We start from the raw sequence: 22,741 nt of genomic DNA, 5'->3' as shown, positions 1-22,741 counted from the left end.
TACTTAATAACTGAGACTTTCCCAGACTGTCTTTGCCAATAACTTCCCGTGGGCTGAGTTTTATGGAACTGTTTTGCTGGGAAAATCCCAATGACGTGACGTTTATGCACGCTCCTATGCGCCTTGCCTCTCTTCAGCCAACAGTGTGTAGCTAGCGTAGCAACAATCTGTCTTGAGTGGATAACGTCAGCCCAATTAATTCAGATTCCTGGGGCTGATCTGGCTGTTAAATTGGCTTGCTTGCTGTTTGCCTAACCTAAGCCAAGGTTAGCCAGTTAGCTGTAGTTTAGCTACGTTGCATTGATCTTCTTTTTAACATTAGTTGATAAAGTAATTTGCAAACGGCAAGCTGGTTGGTATAATGGAGCTAATTGTCCAAATTCAATACAGGAACCTTACAGTTACAACATTATTCTAAATATGATATTTGATTGTAATGTAATATCGTGTCACTGTTTGGCTGATGCTTGCTCGCGCCTACAAAGCGCCAGCACTCAGGAAACACTTGTGAGTGCAAGTAAAAGGATGCTGACTGCAGTTCACTTAAAGGCCACTAATAACAAGGATTTTCTGAAAATTCCACATTACACCTGTAACGACAGTAAGGTAGTATACATGTAGGAAACCTCTAACTTCAGCCGTGTTCCTGAGATGAAAAACAGACGCTTCACTGCTGATGACTTTTTAAGGGCTTACATACTTTTGTTTTCACGATACAGTAGCTGTTCTAATAGGTTTGGGAAAGATCCCTGAATTTAGAGTTCAGTTTATTACAGTATATTGGTTGTTATCTTTGGGAGAACAGTACAGGCGAGTCAGAATATGGTTAAGAGGAGAAGTGACTGACTTTGTCTTCCTAATGGGGCTGCAGATCGGATCTTGTGTCCTCACATTAAAAGATCCCATTCTAGGATGTCTGGCACACAGAAAATATACACGCACATTTCTAATGTCCGCTAATAAAATGGACATTTCCGTTTGAACAATGTTCGAAATGTCAAAATAAACGTAATTCACTCTTCCAGAAATGTCGCCCTTCACTTCACAGCAGCTGATTTAAAGCTGGAAGCGAAGAACAGTTTTCCATCATAATGTGCAGGTGTTAAATGGAGGAAGTATTCTTTAGTTTTGAGATTCTAACTATGGCTTCAGTGACATCATTTTAGTTACACAAAGGTAATCAAGGAGGGATGACAGCACCGGTTGCGCCTATACAATCACGTCTTTCGCATACAACAGCGTAGACCGTGTTGTGTTTTCTCTTAGTTCAATATGAAATAAAGGAAAACTATCTGTACAGGTGCCATTTCTCCTTTGCACCTCTTTGAAACTGTCAGATTTGACAGACGGAGTTGTCATGAAATCAGATGCCCTGCTTCTTCACGTGTCAAATCATATGGCTCCAATTCACTGCATGGTGACAGAAATGACACTCAAGCGACATCAAGTTGTAAAAACACAAAGATTAAATGCCTCAGACACCCTGCAAAGTGAAGCAGCCTCTTGGATGAGCAGCAGACAGATCTAGTTACCTTTTACTTTATTCATCTACTGTAAGAATCTATGTTTGTATTTTCAAACCAATAGACCAACAGGCGATATTACCAAGCTGAAGTAAAAAAAAAAGAAAACTTCAATAGAGTTTAAATATACAACTGTTGATCATCACGTGACAGGGTTCAAAAGTTACAGCAAAAGCCAAAAAGCGTCTTTGGCTTGATGGCAGTTTGAAAAGATTGTTATTACGATAAATGCTTGTGTCAACAGATGATGGGGTTTTTGCCGGCCGACAATTTACTTAAATAATTCATATGGTGTTTCCTGATTGATTTGTAATGCAATAACCTAAATCGCACTAGCACCCCCGTGAGAATGTAATATTACGAAGCAGAAAACAGTATTTTTGCGCATAGGAGCTCTTTGTGTCAGGCCGAGCAGTGCTTTGAATGGTACAAGTAAAACGTAATGACTAATGGATAGGGATCCAATTAAGATTACATGAAAAAATAATTAATGAACCCACAAATATCCTTCTGTAATGGTAAAATATAAAGAATTTTACATTAAAAAAACAAATGTTAAATGTACAAATTCGCAATAACATGTTTTTTTCTCTCTGCTCCTCCACTTTCCTCCACAAATGTTGGCCTGGCCCACAGCAGGCGGAATATGAAAAGATGTCCCAAATGTTATTGAGAAGCCAAAAGCAAAAGGTCATTTGAACACATATGGACAGAGGGTGACCGGTCTGATCTTGTTTGTCGTGCTCCACAGATGGGGTTTGATGGGCCTCTCTCTGCACAGGAGCAGATGTACATCCTTTATGAAATCAAACTGCAGTGCTACCAGAACCTCTCCAACACTGAGCCAGAGTCCACAGGTACAAAACGTGCACAGACAGTTACACTGTCATACTATGCCACACAATTAATCTGAGTTTTCTTCATGTTTATGTAGTGATTATCAAATATACAACATATACAGTAAATATATGAACAGAAGATGTATGTAAACAATTGAGCGTTTGCTAAACCCTGCCCGCCTTAGTTGCTGTTGCCAGCTGTTTAAAACAGCAACCTTGGCAGTTCAATCACTCAAAATCGTTGGTATTTTGTTTAACAGCAGCTCCTTGATAACAGCAGACTTAAGCAGACTTCTCTTTTCTAGCTTCTGACTGTCGATTTTGCTGGCTGAAACAACAACTGTCACTTGATTGTCCCCAGCTAGCTAATTAAGCTAAAGTCAGCTCTACTAGCAGATTGAAAACCCTTTGCTTGCATCATTATTTGTATCATCAAACAGTATGTTTTTTTACATTTAATGTTACAAGAGAAAAGGCTTTTAGGATGAGTACTAACCAATGTGTTTGGCAAACATAAGTCTTATCCAAAACCAGTAAAGAAAAAGACACAACTGACTAGAAAGAGCATTGCTTTTGAAAGTTGCACTTTGTAAAGTTTACAGTAATACAGTCATTGTGCAGTAAGTGCAAGGAGCAGATGAGTCAGCAGAGGTGCACATTTATGTTTGGGGCATCCATTTCGATATCCATGAGTGGCTGTCACATTTTTCACCAGACTAATGTTTTTTGATTTTGTAACCATCCTACACAATGAAATCCACGACATCCAATGGTTTCTGTTTACCTCTTTATGGTTTTTGTTGGCAAAAGGCAAAGGAACATGTTTTTCCTGTAGAAAATCAATGTAGAGCAAAGATTCAGTACATGCAATATGTTTTCAAGATATTTGAGTGTGTTAGTATATGGGAGAATACTCATTGAAGGGAATATTATGACTATTATTTGTTATTCACAATGTAAATAACGAAAGTATACATTTAATTTCCTTTCGGATATCAGCGCTCAAATGATATAAAGACCAACAACAGTGGCTTAAGATTAATCTTAAACTTCCTCACATCTTATTGATTGTTAAGACAAGATTTAAAGTGTCAGGGAGATTCACACCAGTCACATTGAAAGCAGATTTTTCCCCTCTAGTCAAGACTGTTATAATTGCCCCCTTCTTGATTTGGTGATATTTAAACTATGAATAATCTTTTTTTTTAGCTTTCAGAACCTGTTGTTTAGAAGCCAGATAAAGATGAAAATGCAAAATAAAATTATATACGATCAACATGGAATTTAAAAGAGTAACAGAAGCTAATGTTTCTGTTCTTTTGCAGACTTTATTTTTTTGTCAAACAAACAAAATTGTGCATTACAGTCTTTCTCTCACATGGACAGAATGGAGTCAATACGAATAACAAAACAGCTTTTCAGCAACAACAACAAAAAACGACATTGACCAGATACCAGACGACAGTATGTGAATTGTATGTTGACTTCCTCTTACTTATCATACCCTGCTCGCTGTAGATGAGGTGTGCCCTCCAGAGTGGGACGGTCTTATTTGTTGGCCCCATGGCTCTCCTGGGCTGGTTACCAAGGTCCCCTGCCCGGCTTACATTTATGACTTCAATCACAAAGGTGAACACTTTTTTTTAAATGTTTTTTTTTGAAGATGTACCATCACAAACACTGAGAACTGTACTACAAGTACATTTAAATATAGAGATTCAGATTGTTTACGCTGGTGATATATTGTAATATAAGCATGTTTCTGCATGACTTACTTGCAACTACCTGAAATATTCAAAATCAATTAAAAATAAAAATGTATACCATATATTTTAAACATTGTTTAGCCGTTCATTTTACTAGACTGGTGGGCAAATGCCTAAAATCCATAAGATCCACTTGCATGAAATGCTTTAATCATCACCATTTGTTTTGTTTGGGTTGTAAATGACCAAAATCATTTTAAAGCGTTTGTTTACAGGACATGCTTACAGGAAGTGTGATGTCAACGGTTCCTGGGTGTTTGTGGACCACTGGAACAAAACATGGACCAACTACTCAGACTGTCTGCGTTTCCTTCAGCCCACTGATGAGGAAGGGAGGGTGAGTATGACTGTAAAATATTCAGGCACCAATCTCATTCATGCATGAATAGATAGATAGGTTGTTAGCATAGACTTGACTGAAATCAGATGCTAGGGAACCGTGTGTGCTTCAACTCATGTACGAACACATTGGGCAGAGTCAAACTCACATCTTACCATATAATTGTCCACCAAATTGAAGACAATTTTGTGAAGGAGAACTGTGTTTTTTCTTATTATCTCTGCCAGGGTTAAGCCAGGAGAGAGGTTATGCTTGGTCGTGTGTGTGACTGAGTTTGTCCGCTGCTAATCTCACATTCTGCTGAAGCAAACTGCATTTTCGTTTTAAAGATCGGTTTGATCTTTGTTACTGAACAAAGCTGCCTGCTGTGGCTACTTATTTGATCCTTTGTGTATTAGAACAAGACACGGGGCTTGGACACGATGGGGTTGATTTATTTGGGACTTGATGTGCATGAGGGCTCATTTCACTTGAGACTGCAAAGAGTATGGAGGACTGGCTGAAGTGGATACCTATCCGCATGATTAGCAATCTCTTGATTAGAAGCCTCCAACGTGTAAAGTCTTTCTGAGGGAGCATGGATGTTTTGAGATAAAAACTTAGGAGCAGGGATTTATAGAAATACTAAAATGTTCCAAATCCATCTTTTGTTTATGGTTTCATCTGAATCTAACCAATCTGACAATTGTTAAACCCCTGTTGTCTCCAGTCTGTAAGCATTCAGAGATTAAGGATTTAAGACTTTAAGACATAATAAATCTACCCTTTTCTGTTTTTTTAAATAACCTTAGACTGGCTTAGTAAGAGCGGGAATGAGTTACTGAACCATTTCTTAATATGACACATGTGCATATGTCTTTGCTTTAATACTCCTCATCCTCTGTCAAAATGCAAACACAAAATAATGAGTTCTCTTGCTTTCTTGTTCTCATTGCAACCTGTTTCTCCCAGCAGCTGTGAATCATGTATGTTATTTCCTCTGCAACGCTGTTTCACTTTAATGAGTGGACTGAAAAGCTAATATTTCTACGTTCACAGCAAGACTTCTTCGAGCGGCTGTATGTCATGTATACCACAGGCTACGCTGTGTCCTTCAGCTCTCTGCTGGTGGCCATCTTCATCATTGGATACTTCAGGTAAAAATGGATTTTCTAATGTCAAAATTAATCAACAATAAAATGTCTTCCTCGTAGCAAACACACACATCAGTGGATTAACAAAAATCAGACTCTGCATTTTTCACATTCTAATTTGTATCATTTACGGCAACAACTTGTTTCTCACACTTACTATACATATTTATAATATAATATATACCATTTATAAATGTTATGCAGTTTAAGTAATGACAACTTTTGGGCATCACTAATCATGAATGTCATAAAATATGCTAACAAGAGTAAAAATAATAATAAAGTTAGTTATGTAAACATGCTTTACACAAACCATGAGTATTGCACGCATGGTCAAACTGACCACCTGAGTAATAATAGAATAGACGGTCAGAGCAGTTGGGATGTTACTGGGGGTCATGGAGTCTCATGACATGAGGGAAGAAGCTACTGAAGAACCCGGTAGTTCTGCACATAGACCACCGTATCTTTTGTCGTGGCCTTGGTCCGACAGCGTGTGTGTGCTAAGTAAAGTAAATTGTTGGTGTGGCACCAGTCCACCGGTTATTCCACCTTCTCCTGTCAAGCCAGCATTTTCTATTTAATTTAATTTAAAAGGGACCATCTACAGTTTTAAATCATAAATATCGCCATTGTGATGCATCGTACCAGGCTATAGATTCAAGTTAATTCACATATGTAGTCCCTTGGCAGGTCAAAACAAAGACAACACAATAACAAACAGTACAGTGTGAAAACACAAAACAATGTCATGCAAGAAATAACACACAAGAGACACAATCAGAAAGCTACACACAATAGTGCATCACAAATATATGCTTGTCAGATAAAAGAAAGTCCTTAAAACCACAAGATATAATTCCAGGTCAGTGAGTACAGAGCTGAGCCGCTTTAACAGACTTTCTAAGTTGGTTTAGAAAGTGCTGATAGAGCTGCTGTTCATCACATCATCAGGCAGGCTTTTTCACTGCTGCATGCTTTATTTTTTTTCCATCTCGCTGTCCTTGTGAAATAATGAAGAAAATGTTGAGTTTAATTGAGGAGTTCATTGAAATACTGAGCAGCAATCCTGCAGCTCAATCATTTCAGTGCCAGTGCAGGAAAGGGAGAAGTAAGGGTACGGACTCTGCATTCTATCACAGACTTCCAATTAAGGTTCACTTTTTAATTAACTACAAGAAGTTTGACACTGGATTTAAAAAAAAAAGTTTTAAAAGTCTATTGATATATTTGATTGATTGGTAACATATAGAGTAAATGAACCAAACAGTGTAGTCAACAGTTTCAAACAGAGGTGATACTCAGTGTAATTAGTTGTCTATTTGAGATATGATAGAAATAAATTACTTCTTTCTTACATGCACAAAATGAATCCAACACCACAATGATTAATGAATGGTGAATTGGAACCACTTCCTGCACCATAATTACCTTTTTTGCCAAGACTTGTAACTTTTTTTGTTTAATTAATAATTCATGTTGCTGATGAATGTGCTACGTGTCTAGCATCAAGTGGAACAAATAGTTTACTCTTAATTTAATGCTTGATACCAAAACGTCACTGGCCTGTTGCCATTCTGTCAAGTCCAACCAGTTAATGAATCAACTTTTGCCAAGACACAGCAACGGCAACATGCAGGGAGGAGCAGTGGTCCTCTGCGACTGCTCAGAACTGCCCATAGGGATCAGGAAAGCAATTTAATGCTGCTTTAATTTTCAGTCTTGGGAAGAAACCCAAAGCGTAGGTAAAGGATTTAAACGGAAATAGTCAGTATTTTAAAAGACTTGAGCATTTATGTTCAGTTTTATTTGAAATATTTGGTTTAAGTTAATATTCTTAAAGTTGCTGCTTACAGTTTCTCTACAAATCCTGTGACCTAACAACTTCTTATGTACATAACTGGATTACAAAACAATACCGGGAGATCAATTTATATCCATTCTGTGAAAGAAGAGTAAAGATAATGCACATTTTCAAATTTAAATACTCTAAAGATCAGGGGAAAAAAAGTACTGATATGAAGAAAAGCATTACTTCCATCCAGTTGCTCCTTAGAGAGAAGTAAACACGACATCATTTCTCTCTGGCACCACAAACGGCCTTATTTGTGAAAAGACTGATCTTTTTTTATTGGCATAATCTAGTAATTCCACTAGCAAGGCTCTCCAGGTTCATTATGCAATTTTACAGTTGGCGTAATCATACCATCAACACATCAAAAGGCTTTTGGAAATCTCTTTCCACTTGACACTGTACAGCCCACTCAGCTGTGTTTAATACCTGGCAGGGAACGACGGGAGACAGAAAGAGAGACCGAGAGGAGGACAAAAAGGATCTTCAGCAAAAATAAAAACAGCTTTTTTTGCACAACACCGATGCTTAAGTAAATATATTAAATATAATCAACAGTTACCACAATTATACCTAGCTTAATGGGTCCTTACAAGCGACTCCCTTGTCTCTACAGCCTGAGAAGCAAGTGTTGGCTACAGGGAAGGAAGGTTGAGTGTACAACAAGCCGCTGTGGAGAGACTGACTGTAATTTGAGATCACGAGAAACTCATTTTGAGGCAATATATACCTTTGGGGCCACACTAGTGTTTCTCACTTTTTTTAAAGGCATCTCTCCCACCTTCCACATGAAGATAATCCATCATACTAAAGATTGTGTCTCCGTTAATCACTTGTCGGCACTCAGTGTAAAAAGAAACTGACTCAGTAGATTCAGTAGTAGTAGGAAAAGTCCCAAAGAGGTTCACAGCTGCATGATTAAATAGGAAGACTTCAAACAGAGCATATTTTCTGGATCAGTTGCAGCTGACAAGATGCATTTTGACAAACGGGCCTTATATCTGTTGTGTTGTGTGTTTGACATCATAAAGCAGCTTCAAAATCTTTGATTCCTCAGCCTCCCTCAGCTTTCTTCTGCTCTCTTTGCTATTCTCTTTAATATACTGTTACAATAATGCGCATCACCCGATATGACACCTAATTTAGCTACAACATATTTACCATAGCAAACCGCAGTCAACCAGCTTATTACAGTGCTGAGCAACTAAGGGATGTCCAGGATACCTAATGCAGCATAACGAGATGAGCAAAGAAGGTTTCCATAGTATGGACATGAATAGGTGTCACTAAATTATATCGAAACATATTTCCCCACATAGAAAGGTTCAGGCAACAATAATTAATTGATGTGCCAATTAAGGATAAAACAATCATGTGACGGTGAAGATGGTGTCATCATTAACTGAAAAGAGGTTGTGAGGATTTTTTAAACAGTAATTATGAGCAGCAACAACAACAACACTAGTGCTGATTAGGAGGAAGATATACTGTATGTTTGTATGGTTCGTACAGAGGAAACTCAGCTGAAGTGCAACTGTCAACCTCCACTACAATTTCTGAACCTTCTGCAGCCACTGAAAACAATAAATTACATTTCACATCTCAGAAAGAGGGAGGTGTGCTGGCTTCTGCAGGGACAACAATGCGGCTCCCAGACCTTTAGACGCACAATGATGCGGGTTACAAAGTCCCTGAGAGCTTGAGTCAGTGAAAGCAATGCGAGTGCAGAAATGTAACCGAAGAAACAGTTTGAGATTTAAACTACCACTTTTACGCTTAATACGCTGATGACTGTTGCAGGTCAGGCTTGTGCTGCATTGACGGCTTACAGTGGAAAGACACTCAGGCATTTTACAAAGCCGGTTGGCCATATTTTCTTATAGATGCCACCTAAATAGCTCTTTTCCCCCAATCAACCTCCACATTATAGTTGACTGTAGATAATGAGGGGAAATGGGGGTGATTTAATTATAGCCTTAAACTGGGATGAAACAATCTTCGCTTCTTCAAACGACCCCAACTAAAGGCTTTTATATTTTTCTTCTATATCTACTCAGCAATACTTGAAGACTAGCCTTGAACTTGTACTTCAATTAGGACCTATTGTCCTCTAACTATACACGCATCAGCGACCAATCAACCTGAGGTAATATAAATGTGATTTATGTCTTAGTTGTTTGGATTGCATAATCTTAATTATGAATTCATACCAGTGAATCCTGTTTGTTTTCTCGGCAGGCGTCTTCACTGCACCAGGAATTACATCCACATGCACCTGTTTGTGTCCTTCATGCTACGGGCAGTCAGCATCTTTGTGAAGGACAAAGTCGTCTATTCCAGTGCTGGATTGCAGGACTTTGATTCTGCCCTGTTGGACAACTTAAAGGCAGTTAGCATGGCACCAGTGGACAACTCTCAGTATGTAAGTGCCAGATCTACTTGTTTGAATCTTTTTTTCTTCCTGGCTATTAGACCTGAGTAAAGTCAAGCTCTGTGTCACGCTCTCACTCCACCAAGAAAAATGTCACTGCAAACCATGACCCCACTGAGCTGCTCTGAGCAGCTTTATGCTGGACGCAGTGTCCCCAGCGTGAGCCATGCGAGTTGGGAAATAATGCCGTCTAGTCTTGCGCGTCGGCTCCACGAGTCATCGCGGCGCTCGATTGTGCACGCTGTGGACAAAGAGGGATACCAGAGGAGAGAAGGAAGCTGGAGAAAGGGCAGACACAGGTGACTTGGACTAGAAGGTCAGCTTATATTGTATAGACACAGGGTTACTGACAATGTCATATTTACACCAGCACATAAAGGGAACACAGGGAGAGAGGAAAAAGATGAAGACAGCGGGGCAAGCAGTAACAAAGTCTGCTGCTGCACCTAAAATGGGAAGCACTCAAAATAGGCTGTCTATAAGATATAGGGGAGCCTGGGATGGTTGTAACACTTTGTGTGTGAGCACCTAAACATTTTTTGTGATGGAGCTCTCACATAAAACATTGTAAACATGAGGTTATGGTCTCAATCGCTAGTTTCAAGTCTTCTTCAATACAACATGATGTTCATTCATTACATTATCGTCCCATTTAGTAAAATTGACCATAAAGCTGAGTATGCTTTGGGGCGGGGCTACCTTGTGATTGACATGTTGCTACTCTACCAGAGCTGTAAAGGGGCGTCCGAATATAATCACTTTCGTTCATTTATTGCAAAAAAGCCAAGATGACGATGACCGTAATCCAAGATAGTGACGGCCAAAACGCCAAACTCGAGGCTTCATAACGTCAGTCCACAAACCAATCGGTGACGTCACGATGACTACTTCTTACAGTCTATGGTTCTGAACAAAACTGCTTACAAAAAATAAAAATCATCAGACTTCTCTAAGCCCCGTCGATGTCTTTTCCTCAATCCCTATAAATTCACACAAATCCACAGCAAATCTTTCGCTGGGACTTTTCTGATTGAACATAACCAACATTTACATTTTCAGTATCTAACATTTAGTTCTTTGTTAGATTTAATAAAACAACTCATTTAAGCAGTGACTCAGTGAGCTCCAGTCATGAGTCTGACTGAGACAGGGAATAGCGCTCCCATTCAGATTCAGGGGGATCTGAATGTTGCTCTTGAATAATAAGTACTTATTTAATCGAGATATTAAATTATTATTATTTAATTCAGAGATAACTCCAGTCATCTCAAATTGGCATCAAAGGTCAGGGTTGCTTTTTTTCACTCAGCTGATTTGAGTCATTAATAATTGTGTCAGGTTACCAATAAACTTGCAAATCTCAAAGAGTGAGAGCAATTATTTTGATTTGCACTGAACCATGTTGTTTAATCCTTGCCCACATTATCCCTTAGTTATTTTAAAGTTAGGTGACACAATACAAACATATAATTCATCTTAGGGGACCGCTAGTGAGCATATGCGGTCGGCATTGGAATTACTACATGTCACTAGCTCTCATGTTACTCGTTTCTCTTGCATTCATTATGTGCAGACAGTAACTATTTTACTATCTGGGTTCTCACCAGTGCAAATATTCTCCTCACTGTATTTGTTCTGTACCTCTGGAAATAAACATCGCTGTTCATGCTTGCTTTATGGATTATGAAATGTGAGCTAAGGCAAAGTGAGGTATAAAATGTGACTATGTTACAGCTTTGCAGATTAATGCACTGCATGCACAATAATAATGTGTCTTTGTTCTTTCTTGTGTTAATTCAGGATATTAATTGTGAATGACTGAGATATTATCAGAGGAAATGCAGATGTATTTATTTATTATCATGATTGTGCAGCCACATGTATAATTTGTTATCATAAATAATTATAGTCATATCAATTATAGTGATTAGATGAATGGTTGTCAGTTAACAAAATGTGTGGGCCAAAAGTGGGGGCTAACAATAAATTGAAGCTGATTTGATGGCCTTTATTGACAAACTTTGTAATTATAGTTTCACTTTTTCTCATCGCTGTGCAAATTTATACAGCAATGTGCTCAAATCCTACACTCTATTATAGGGCGGCTGTGGTGTGAGAATAGTTTGTACTGTGATTACAATAATGTGTCAGGTACAAACAGGATGTGATAAAAGTGATGATGTTTTGTTATTAGATTGGCTGCAAGGTGACAGTGCTCCTCTTCATCTATTTTCTGGCCACCAACTACTACTGGATCCTGGTAGAAGGCCTCTACCTCCACAGTCTCATCTTCATGGCCTTCCGATCCGACTCCAAATACCTCTTGGGCTTCACCCTCATCGGATGGGGTAAGCAAAAAAAAAATAATGACATGGTGCAGCACGACTAAATCATTCATTCTAAACAATCCTCTACCAACTTAAATCCAGCCGATGCTGAAAGCTTTAGCTAATACAGATGTAAACTTGCAATACAGTTATAATCGCCATGTCATCAATATGATTAAAAATACGGAAGATACAATATTGTCTGCTCATGTCTGGTGCATATTTCGGAGAAATTAAAGAACGTTTCTACAAAGTGCTACACTTGCGTTTTGGATGAAAATAAATTAGCTGGGGATCAGTAGCAACAGAGCTGCTGGTACTATTTCAATAGATGAAAGGTTTTTAGACCCCATCAGCATTCGTTTATGAAGTGATGTTAACACAAAGGGGAAAATAAAGCGACGTCAGATCTTTGTCTGATCTGTGTTTGACTTGTCAGAATTTAAATGGCTGCTCACGTTTGGTTTGATTATATCGAAAGCAGTGAAAGTATCAATAAGCGTTATACTGTGCTGTATTTAGATTTGAGAAACCCCACTAGGCTTTGTATGACAGAGAGAAGCACCAAGAATGACAAATGATTGTGGGTTTACATGAACAAGGCACATAATTTATGCTGGGTATAGTTGTGTAGCCTGTGAGTGGGCTGTGAGTAACAGGATTTCCTTTTACTTCTGCATTTCTGAAACACTCTCTAAATGTAAAGCTATTTTAAACACTGCTAACATGAAGTAGATATTATGTTCGTGTTGTTTTAGGGTTATTGCCTCCTTTATTTTCAAGCCTTCCGTGCCACGTCTACCATGTTATGATAATTAAAAAAAAAGGTTGCTGATTTGGGAAGTATTGTCTAATGTCTGACAGAGGCAGCGTCCTGTTAATTAAACTCAATGTCTTTGTTTTTGTGGCTAAAAAAAAACAGTTTGAGTTGCAGTGCTTTCGTATGGTCTAATACAACAATTGTTCCTCTGAATGTTTCATCTTGTTTTTATGGACTATAATGCTTTAGATCAGTGTGGTTGAAGTTAGAGGGAGAACAAAAGAGAACTTATTTGTAGGTGATTTGTTTATTCCCTATCTTCATCAACAATTTATCAAAAAACAATATACTTTTATTATACAGATCGGTGTTTTGAATAGTTATTAATGTAGAATTTCAAGAGTGAAATAGGTATGACTTTTAGCAATCTCCATCATTTCTGGTTCTGGGGATTCTGATAAAGGTTTGGAGGATGTTTGTTAAAGGGGCCCTGTGGAGTCTCTTTTTATAGCCAATGCACATTTTGTGTATTCTTGAGATGTTTCTTCATAAAACAGAAATGATGACAACATGGAGACCCTCTTATTAAAACATTGCTCCATAGCGGTAATAGTGACATAAAAATCCGCAAGGTATCTTAAATCTGCTTTGTGTCATCATCTTCTTTTCATAAGCATAAGACACTCTGGGATGGGATGCATTTTTCTTGACAGGTCTAAAAACAGCTCTGTCAAGTTATGCATCCACCCCTTAGTTTCCTCCCTGGAGATCTACGAACCGACTTATTTTTGCAGCACACATTATGTGCTTCTTTGGCTTCGATAGTGTGAATTCATCTGGTGATAAAAAGGGAATCATCTCCTCGCTGGTGAACAAAAAAAAAGCTGTGCCGAGGAGACGTGTCGGATAGATTTCACTGCAATGTCAAACTGACACCTAGAATCATTAATAAACACGCCCTAACCTCTGAAAACATGAATGTAGTCACTCTGACATGGCCGTTTTGAATAGCTTTTCTTTGCAAACTTGATTTTAACTTTTAGATAGATGTTAACATGGATGGCAGGTGCCCAAATCCTCTGACTAGCCTGTAATATAGATGAAAATGCTCTAATTATCATTAGCTGTCATCGGGTGCCCATGGAACAAGTTATATTAACTCCTTGCTGTTTCCGTGCTGTGCTCAGAGATCAGCGTAAGATTATGGTTACATCCCTGCACTTTACTCTCAAACTCACATAAGGCTCTCTCAGCCTCCGCTTCTTTCTTTTTTTTATGTAGCATTCATTTAAAATGTGTCTATCTGGTGGAATAACCTATCAATTCAAAGAAAGATGGGGGAACACGTCTCATCCAGTTTAGGTTCCACTGATCGATCATGGTGACTCTTAGAAAGCTGTCATATTTAGATGACAGAGGGACATTTCATCTGAGAGAGGTCGGTCTTGCACAGCCACAATCCCAATCCTATGCAATCACTTCTGTTTAAGATTGTAGACATATTCATGAAGCCACACAAGTAATAGCATGCATTATCTATTACATTCCCTGGGCGTTGACCTGAATTCTTATGTAAAATTAACATTTCAACAAGCTGCTATAAAACAGTAAAAACTTTAGTACCCCATCCGTTGACTCAGCTGGTTGGATGGTCTTGCACCAGTAGTAAGTGGAATGTGTGCATTGATGATCTTAGATCTTTTATTTCAATGGTGGGTCACACTCTACTTTCTTCGTTTCCGATTTCTCCACCGTGCCTTTTTAAAACAATCAATAACACCACATGCCTATGTTTTGGCTTTTTGAAGTGCACCGTAGCTTGTTTCAGGACCTTAAATAAGTTAAATCTAAACTTAGTCTTAAAAAGTGCAGAATTGATCGAGAGGGGTTGATTGATTCTACATTGATACATTAAGACTGATCAAATCGATGCATGTCTGTGTATGGTGGCTGTCTGGATTAAGTGTGAATACAGTTGAATAGCACAGCAGATTTGTTTGTGTACAGTAAATGCTGTCAGTGTGTGAGATAACATAGAAAACTGGAATGGCAGTCCTCCATCAAGACCATGCCCTATCTCACAATGTTAGTGAAAGTGGAAAAAATGTGTTTTGTTCACCTGAAATTGAATGCTGCGACCTTCCACCAAATGTTCAGGAAGAGCGGGCCAGAAGTCTTTCTCCAATCCTGCTGAGAAACAGACAAAAGACCAAACCAAACTGAAAATATAACCTCTTTGGCGGGGGCAATAATGGGGTCTGTGTCTTTGTATATACTCGTTAAAAAAAAACATGAAAAGAAATGGGTGCAGATGTCAAAATGTGATTCATGTGACGCGTGCGATGCCCTAAAAGGAACATTCAAAGCTAATTGGGGACCATGCACAATGGGTGATAAAAATATACAGAGGATCAGATCTTTGTTTCAAGGTTTTATTTTTCCCACCACAGTCAACTATAAGCTATAGGACCAATATGACGGCATTGAGTAAGGTGAATCTATTAAATATTAAAATATTCTATCAAGATGTAGGCCATTTAATTTCCTGATATCGATTTATATATCTTATAAGTTTTGCACTCTCTCTCCACCCCCCCAATGATTTCCATACAATTCCTAAGACAGCTCATGCTCCTTCTGATTATCTCTGTTTGATGTCTTCAGACATCATACCTCTCTTTCCTTGAGACCATATATTAGAAATGAAATCAGGTAAAGAAAGGATGTTACATCATGGCACAGCTTACTGTTTGTTTTTTGCTTTGTTAATTTCAGGTGTTCCAGCTGTTTTTGTGGCAGTGTGGGCGATTGTCAGGGCAATGCTAGCAGACGCAAGGTGAGAGAGCACGTCGTACTGTTTCTAAATGTCTTCTTTTAAAACAAAACAAATAGAAGACACCAACATTTAAAAAAGGTCAACTAGTTTGAATATAAACATGAAACGAGACACAAAGAGAATTTCAGGATGTTATAATTATCGCATAATTGTGGTGACATTTCAATCATCTGTGAAATCTAATTATGCATGATTTAAATTGCAATAGAACTCTGAATACATTTTTGTTAAGAGGAGCTCAACTTTTAAAAGGTGTCATATCACGTACACTTCATGACCGAAAAACTAGGTATATTAAAAATTACATTACACCTGTATGTGATTGTTAAATATCTCATTCCAAAACCATGGACATTGATATGCTGCTATACTAGCCGTCACTCTTTTGGTGTGGTCCACTCGCAGTGAATGAGATTGAGGTCAGGGCCCTGTAAAGCGCAGTGGCATCAAAACTCAAAAACACACACAATCAGGGCGGTTAGAGAACATGTCTACACATCGCAGAGTCAGCGGTTTGATTCCTGACTGTTTCGCGGTCCACAGATTTGGACATTTTTTGGACAAAGCATAAAAGTTGTCTGCATTTACACTGCATTTCTGCAGAAAATGCATTTTCTAGATATTATTATTATTGTCCACAGCAAGCTTAATAATTAGTTCATCATAACTTTTGTATTAGAGAATTAATATACTTAATGAACAATAATTTAAACGTTTTCTAAATCCGTTCTTTTGATTTACAGTAAATGATTGTACAGGGCAAACACTGCGAGAAAAATGTAATGTTCAGACAAAGTCTGTGATGTGTAAATAATAAAATAATTATTGATCCATAGCAAGTTTTCTCTTTACACTTTTTGGATGTTATTTATAGTAATAATAGTGTTCCAAAATGATGTGAAAATGTATAGTTTTAAGTCTATGACAAAAGTTACCCTACAGAAACAAATACACATTTCAACAGCTTAATATTGAGTGTGTCATGCTAGAGATGTACAAATGCGTTCTGCAAGTTCCACCAACAAAAAGCAAAAGTATACGAGGCTGACACATTTAATAGAGCATAGCTGTCAATGCAGTACAAAACATAATTTCCACAAACAATTTTTCTTTCTCTAAGCTTGAAAAGCCCTCCAGACAGTGTCGTTAGTCTTCAGCAAAATGTCTACATCTAAATATTATTAAATTACATTTTTTATGTGAGTGGACACTAGAAGCTAATGTAACATATGCTGAGTGGTTGTTCCCTGGTGGTGGATCCTTTAAGTGACTCTTCCAGAAATGAACTGGTCATAATATATTTTGAGTTTATTACGAGTTTAGGTACATTGGGTTAACTTTATCTCTTTATCTCAGTCCCCAAAGGAGTAAGACAAACAATGAGCGACAGTGAAAACAACATTTCACATACAACTCTCTTGACAGCCTCAGGGAACATACTGCACTGGTTTTGAACCACTTATATTTAAAGCCATATAACCTTCAAGGTAGCATCATCTTCAAAGAGAGATTCTGGATGAGAATCATCCCTAACGAAATCCATAGCCTTTTGGCAAAGTGGAACTTTATACATTGAAGACAGTAGAGACGACAACAACTTGATATTCTCTAGTATTCAGGCTACCACACCACACTCACCAAGTTTCGGAAGTTTCTGTGTGTAATGCACAGCAACTCTTGCATGCCACCCCCCCCCCCCCCGCCCCCACATTACATTTTGGTTGTGTTTAGACACCATGCAAAGTACACTTTCTGGCAGACTTGACGCCTGTTCAACATTTGCGATACATCTGCATAATCGTGTTTGCATAATCCCCTGAAACAGACATTTTGTGGGAAGCTATGTGTTTGTGTTCGTGATGCACGTTTTCCTTGTGATGGTTCACATATGGAGACAATGCCAGGCCAAACTCCTTCACCCTTTTCGGTACAACATCTAACAATAAAGCAAGAAACTGTCTGTCTGTCCTTCACATACATCGAGAACTTTGTGTTTAATGAGAGGGGATCCCTATTAACTGTTCGCCAAACGTCATGCTGGGTGCAGCTCGCTCTCCGTCGCTCGCTACATTGTTTTTATTTGTTTTCAGTCTACATTTGCATTTAAGGAAAACAAAGTAAATACAACAGATAGTATCCAACACAAATAAACAAAAGATAGCTGTTTGTCCTCATAACACACCCACCCTTTCTTCCTTCTGCTCAATAAGTAGTACATGATAGTGAAGGTTGCGATGGAAACTAACTTGGATGGTTGACTACAAAAAAAAGTGTGAAATGGAGCTTGTTTCACATGAAACAGATGAGGGGCAGCAAGATCTTATTGAATTGTGTCTCTATTCTTCAGAGATTTTGCATGCATCACACTGGGCGGAGATGTTTGCTTTCATTTTGAATTGTGCTGTCTGTGGATAACCGGAAACTGAATGTAACAAGAGCTCACTACAATATTAATATGTGTTAATAACAATATTAATATGTTACACTGCCGAGCCGCACGTTGGGTACAGCTTGCTCTCGCTGCATTGTTAGGGAATGCAACTATGTCACAGCCGGTGTGTTGCTCAGGATCCAAGAAACAGGCCATTCTGAACAGGCGAGTTCTGAACGAGCATTGCAATAGTACCGAATAGTCACACCAGTATGTATATAGAAATATATTTGATGTAATGTATGAAGAGATAATGTAAATAAGAGAAAAGAGTAGACAATCTGACTCTACTACAAGGCAAATTATGACATTAAAACCAGGCGGAAACCTCCGGTTCTGAAAAGTGAAGCCAATGCGGAAGTGCTTTAAACTTGCATTCTCTCTAGTGGCCATCGGAGGGCGACTAAAAAACAATTCTGTGTGCATAGAAGTGAGAAAAAGACCATACTTCTTAGTAAACATACTTCTCAGTTTATGGTCTCAATCGCTAGTTTCAAGTCTTCTTCAATACAGCATGATGTTCATTTAGAGTCAAATTGACCATAGATAGATAGATAGATAGATAGATAGATACTTTATTCATCCCGCAAGGGGAAATTTGTTCGTTACAGCAATTGAAGTAATAGAGTAAAAAATAAAAATATTAAGTATAAAAATGCACAGTATATACAATGAAATAGTATATTATTAAATTAATTAACTAAATAAAGTAAACAGTAGTGCAAAGATTAACCAACAGCAAACAAACAACAGTGTAGTAGTGTTATAGCCAGAGGTGATTTATTGTACAGTCTTATTGCAGCGGGCAGGAATGATCTCCTGCATCTGTCCTTGTGAGTATGCTTTAGGGCCTGGCTACTATCTATCTGTCTGTTTTTCCACACACCCTCTTTGGTTGGGACAATATGAATAACTCCTTACTTCAAAATTGAATATCTAACCTCCCTTTTTCTCTTTCCCACTGACCTTAATCATTTATTTGGTGCAACATGTGTACTCTCTGCATGTGTCTTTTGAATAATACCAACTGCATTCTTATTTCTCCTGCTTTTCTAACGTCATCCTCTCCTTCCTTTTTCTCTGTACTTGTGTTAATTGCAGGTGTTGGGAGTTAAGTGCTGGTAACATAAAGTGGATCTACCAGGTTCCCATTCTGACAGCCATCGGGGTAAGAGTGTGGGCGTGAAATACAGTTTGAAGTTGCTATCGCTATGTGTGATTGTAGCTTGAGAAGTTGTCAAGAAATGTACTAAGGCATGAAGTAAGGCATTTTGTGTGCGTGTGTTTGAGTTAGGGTATAAATCCAAATGATGCACAACATAAAATGGGTATAACAGCCAACTGACCAGACTCACTTTAAGTTAAAGAAAACTTGGATGTATTGTATGTGTAGGTAAGAACCAATTCCTAAATAATCAACGCCTACAGGCTCCAAAACAAGTTGGAACAAACTAAAGCAAACATCTGAGCACAATTAAGTCTAAGACAGCATGTTTTTAATGATGTCTGGGTTATTCTATAAACAGAGGAGCAGCAAGTGAATGACTAATATTCATTATGTAGAAAGTGCTTTTCTCATCCTTTTCTTGATCTTTCTCTAATTCAAATTAGCTTTGTGTCGTGAAACAACAGTATTTGTTGCAAATGAATATCATGCAAATCAATAAGGATTCACAGTCTCGCTCTGTCTTTTATCATTTATAATGTGCACAACTCCTCTACTGGCTGGGGAGTCTTTGAGCATTGCAGCCTGCCATGAAAGCACAAATTAAGGAAAGAGAAGATAGAGGCAGTTTGTTTTGTTCATGCAGCGTCTCGCTGTGAAGACACCACAATGAAACCACTAAAAAAGATTACACTATTTTGTTGACATGTACTGCCTTGAGTTGTCCTGCAGATTTTAATGAGACAGCATTTCTTCATCAGGACTAGTGCGCTGCTCGCTGTAACCGATTCTATTGAGGCTACAGAAAGTGTCAACCTGCAGAAATAAGACCACATGCTATGTTGTAGGTCTCCAACAACCCTCATGCTCTAATGCAGTGAATTCATTATAATCACTTCTAATAGGTCAATATATATTTGAGAAATCTTTACTTCAGGAAAGTTATTATGTCTGCATCCTTGCAAAAATGTTGGTGAGAAATGGGCTTCTAATAACCGACAGAGCTGTAATACCTTAACTCATTAAACAACACAGGATCTATGAATGGCAATATCGGTCTCGCTCAGTCGGTCTTTGGTCCAGACTGAAATATCTCAAATTACTTTAACTGCCATGAAATATTTGTACAGACATCTTTGGTCCCAGAGGATGGATCCTTCTGACTCACGGGTTGGTTCAGACATTCATGTTTCCCTTTAGGTTGAATTGTGATGAACTTTGCTGATTAACTTTCCATACAGACAAATCCAGGCCGAAGACAGACGTAGACACACTCCCATCACTGCTTTGCCACTTTGTTTGTAAACCTGTGTATGAGGATGAATATGCAAAGGATTTCACCTTTTAGTAGCTTTTGTCCAGAAATCAGTCCAGCAGATCCTCTGGCACCAGTTACATTTTAAAAGTGTAGTTATCAATAAAAAAGAGGTTATAATCTACAAAACATAACCCTTTAACAGCTTTTCTGGACTGTGCTGTTATCATCTGTTTCAACAACAAACTGAGACTTTGGAAAAAAGCCACACCGTATGAAATCACCGTAATGATTGAACTCTCTTTATGTCTCAATCAATTAGTGACCAGACCAGTGAGCAGAACTCTTGCTCCCTGGCTGACAGTCCACTTTTACTGCTAAGATTTGTATTAAATGATGCATTTCCTCTGATTGGAGTGGCAAGGAATCATGGAGTTCGGTGACTGAAATCATAAGTAATCCCTGCTGTGTATAATTAGCTAGTCAACACAGCTCTTTCACATCGGCACTGTTTTTCTGTTTCATAACCACTTTCAGACTAGTGTTGCTGACAATTTTATTCCAATGACCAAATGTCATTTAACATGTTGGCATATTAGCAGGCTGGCATGAGAATTTTGCTCAAGGCCCTGTTGTGTACAACTTTACAGAGCCGCTAGCGTAGCTGTAGACTCTTGTTTTTATTTAACTAGAGGATGCTTACAGACCTACAGCATATCTGAATGGACTAAAATTGAATTTGTGTGGAATAGATGAAACTAGATATAATGTATCAAGTATTCACAGCTCAGCTATAGCTCTGTATTTGTAAACTTTGTAAAAAATGTTTTTCTTAATTAAATGTAGACATATAATTATTATTTATCTTTCAGCCATTAACAAGTAAACATTATTTATTTTACAGATATATCAATTATAGTAACAGGAAGTAAGAACACTGACATGGACTGCATAAATGAAGAGCTTTTCCGTCTCTGTTCTTCTGTTTCAGCTCAACTTCATCTTGTTTGTGAACATCGTACGAGTGTTGGCCACTAAAATTCGAGAGACAAACGCAGGGAGATACGACACCAGGAAACAGTACAGGTGTGTTCTCAACTGAACGAATCTACGAAACCAGCAGTCCACTTTGTCTCCAGGGGTGGAATTTGATGTAAATTTGTGTGTTCATGCATTTCATTATTACATTATTATATCTGCATGTCAATTACGCTCTACCATTTCCCCTCTACTCCTCCCACTGTGACCTGTTTTCCCTCAGGGCTGACCACCAGACACACAGGTCATTTAGAGACCTGCATTTATTTTGACAGGCTTCACAATTGGCTCACATTATACAATTTAATTCGGGCTTACACAGAAAAACGTTTAGGGTGAAGCCTCGGCAAAGTGACCTGGCAACACCGAAGCCCTTAGTAACTCACTCCTGCCTGTGTGAGCACGGTAAGAGACGAGAGGGGGGGAGAGAGGAGAGGGAGGGAGAGACTCTGTCAGAGTTTACTCGAGCAGAAAGTCGCTAAAAGGGTCTGAAAATAGTCCGCCGAGAAAGTCAACAAGTTTGAAACACGGTGTGTGCATGTAATATTCATTCGGCCCCCATTTAAGTAGTTACTAAGTGAGTGATCAGTGTGCAGGCCACGACCCTGAGTGCCCATCCGTGCCAATGGGACTGTTCACCCACTGAAAGAAGGGGAAAACAAGAGATTTAAACTTTCATAAGCACATACTGACCACGTTTTACAAAAATGTTTGTTTTTCTGACCAACACTTAAGCATACAGTAACACATGCAACGTTCTAGCTAAAGGGTAGTCTGTCGTGGCGCTACAGCCAATGAGAGCGCAAGACACGGGTTGTGGCTAAATGTATTTTGGAGACCATGACATACTCATCAGGGATTCCTCCTGCTGAAAGATATTGCAGTGTTTGTCCACATGTCGCTGGTCAGTCTTGTAGTGTCAAAACCACAATGACCACAAGACTCCCAAGTGCAAGAAAGCAAGTTGTGTAGTGTGAACAAAACAGGCTTACTGCATGCACACACACACACACACACACACACACACACACACACACACACACAC

General features: G+C 38.5%; 1 protein-coding gene across 1 annotated transcript in view; it reads left to right on the top strand.

Annotated features, from left to right (window-relative positions):
• pth2ra (parathyroid hormone 2 receptor a) overlaps positions 1 to 22,741 on the top strand; it is a 34,386-nt gene that overhangs the window by 5,550 nt on the left and 6,095 nt on the right. Inside the window, exons 3-11 of the mRNA XM_031858394.1 lie at positions 2,275 to 2,380; positions 3,881 to 3,991; positions 4,344 to 4,465; positions 5,507 to 5,604; positions 9,692 to 9,875; positions 12,079 to 12,232; positions 15,747 to 15,807; positions 19,340 to 19,406; positions 21,650 to 21,744. Coding sequence (XP_031714254.1) covers positions 2,275 to 2,380; positions 3,881 to 3,991; positions 4,344 to 4,465; positions 5,507 to 5,604; positions 9,692 to 9,875; positions 12,079 to 12,232; positions 15,747 to 15,807; positions 19,340 to 19,406; positions 21,650 to 21,744 — 998 coding nt within the window. The remainder of the gene's footprint in view (positions 1 to 2,274; positions 2,381 to 3,880; positions 3,992 to 4,343; positions 4,466 to 5,506; positions 5,605 to 9,691; positions 9,876 to 12,078; positions 12,233 to 15,746; positions 15,808 to 19,339; positions 19,407 to 21,649; positions 21,745 to 22,741) is intronic.

This window comes from Anarrhichthys ocellatus, unplaced genomic scaffold (genome assembly GCF_004355925.1).
Source record: "Anarrhichthys ocellatus isolate YVR2014 unplaced genomic scaffold, GSC_Weel_1.0 scaffold20, whole genome shotgun sequence".
Classification (NCBI taxonomy): Eukaryota; Metazoa; Chordata; class Actinopteri; order Perciformes; family Anarhichadidae; genus Anarrhichthys; species Anarrhichthys ocellatus.
The sequence above is the reverse complement of the archived record's forward strand: the minus strand, read 5'-3'. Positions and strand labels throughout refer to the sequence as shown.